We start from the raw sequence: 1858 nt of genomic DNA on the forward strand, positions 1-1858 counted from the left end.
CCGCCGCAAAAAATTATAAATTACATCATACATTATGGGAGCATTTTTTTGGATTTATCTTATTCTTATAATGTATTATTATTATTATTATCATCAATATCATGCCTTAAAATAAATCATTTTGGTTTTAGTTTATTTTTTAATGTTCTTTTTGTTGGCACTTGCATTTTTTTTCCTTTCCCATTACATATAACAAATTATTATTTATACTTTTATTGGTATTATGTTAATCAGAAAAAGTTGGATTATTATTATTTTTATTATTATTTTTCGGGGTTTATTATTTGTTTGTTTTAGGTTTATAATTTTTCATCGAATTCATACATTTCTCGAGGGGGGTTGTTGGCTTTGGATTTCATTGTATACAATTGTACATATTGAAACTTTGACCAAAGCCTGTCCAATAGACCAAACAAACAGAGGGCATTTTTTTTCATATACCCTGAACGTGAGATTTGAAATTTTTTTTGTTTTGTTGTTTCTGTTTTGAATTGAGCAAAGTTTTATAGTGTGGCAATATGTTACCTGGAAAATAGAGAGGAAAAATTTTCCCACGGTTCTGATCAACGGCTGCGTGCACCAGACGTTGAAGAAGCTGCTGAATGCGAACACCACCGCCCAGAGGATCGCGAACGGCACCGCCAACAACGCCGACAATATCCAATAGCACCACTGCGAAGTAAATTGGAAAATCTGAAACAGAGGTGAGTGATTATGCTTTAAATTTACATTAAAATGAGATAGGTGAAGAGTTTTTTTTTGAAAAAGAACTATTTTTTTACTTTCACGCTGACGTTCCAAACGTGACTGATGCTGCGCAAACTTTGATCCGGCTCAGCAACGATCTCGTCGAACTGAATCTGCAAAATTATTAATAATAATTATTATTAATCCTATAAATTTTTTGTACAATTTGAACGAACAATGGTGAAATGTATTTTGCTTGCTTATTTTCAATTCGAAAATTTATTAATTATTCAAATTGCTTCACTTTTACAGACTGCTGGTAGGTAAGTGAAATTTCGCTCAGTGCTACAACTGGAATTTCATGCACTGCTCTGTTGCAATCAGAATAAAAGCTACACAAGTATTATTTGCATTTTTTGGTTGAATTTTCATGAAGAGAAAATAAAAAGAAGAATTTTACCTTTATTTCGTTTTTATTCATCTGACTGTTGTTGTTGGGTTTGCTTTTTCCGTTGGGGCAATTTTCTTGAATTTCCATTTCGCTAGGTGACTTATTTTCAGAAGGCATTATTCTCCAGGGGCAGAAGAGCAGAATCAAGCCACAGCGGGGGATGTTTTTCCAAACTGAGCAATTTCTGCCTTTGAAGAGAGAAAGAGAGAGAGAGAAAAAGCTTGTCCAAGTAAACAATGACACAAGAGAACAGTTCAATTTTCGGACATTGGCCGGTCACTGGGCTGCTCACGTGACTTGAAGGTCCTTTACCGCACCGAAGACGACCAAGCTGCACGTGACTGACCATTCCGGACTTGTGGCTGCCGGTTTTGTGTTTTGCTGTCGAGACTAACATCAAACATGATCTGCTCCGGACATTAACCTCCCTCTCTCTCACACTTTGTAGAATCATCTCAAAGACGATCTTTCCTTTTACATCTCACGCATCGCGAGGAAGGATATATACCCTTAATATAACCGAATAAATAGATCTGACATTGCATTTGCTAATTCGAAGGCGATTGGTGAACTAGGTAAGGCCAATGATGGTAAAAGGATTATGAATGAGGCATTATTTCTATTCGACTCGCGTGCGGACTGTAGTGTAGAATCTTCCGAACTTCGCGGATCATGGATAATCTTCCAGATAACCCGCCGACGATGATAACCAAATTGATC

General features: G+C 36.2%; 1 protein-coding gene across 1 annotated transcript; it reads right to left on the minus strand.

The window, feature by feature from the left end:
- Nucleotides 1–433: 433 nt before the first annotated feature.
- On the minus strand, nucleotides 434–1535 carry Tsp_13748 (conserved hypothetical protein). The gene is made up of 5 exons (XM_003368447.1): nucleotides 1390–1535; nucleotides 998–1079; nucleotides 824–860; nucleotides 556–672; nucleotides 434–525 (listed from the first exon to the last, which is right to left on the minus strand). Exons 1-5 carry the CDS (start codon nucleotides 1533–1535, stop codon nucleotides 434–436), a joined length of 474 nt encoding a protein of 157 aa, XP_003368495.1.
- Between the last annotated feature and the right edge of the window lie 323 nt (nucleotides 1536–1858).

Source organism: Trichinella spiralis, assembly GCF_000181795.1.
Source record: "Trichinella spiralis strain ISS 195 chromosome Unknown Scfld2453, whole genome shotgun sequence".
Classification (NCBI taxonomy): domain Eukaryota; kingdom Metazoa; phylum Nematoda; class Enoplea; order Trichinellida; family Trichinellidae; genus Trichinella; species Trichinella spiralis.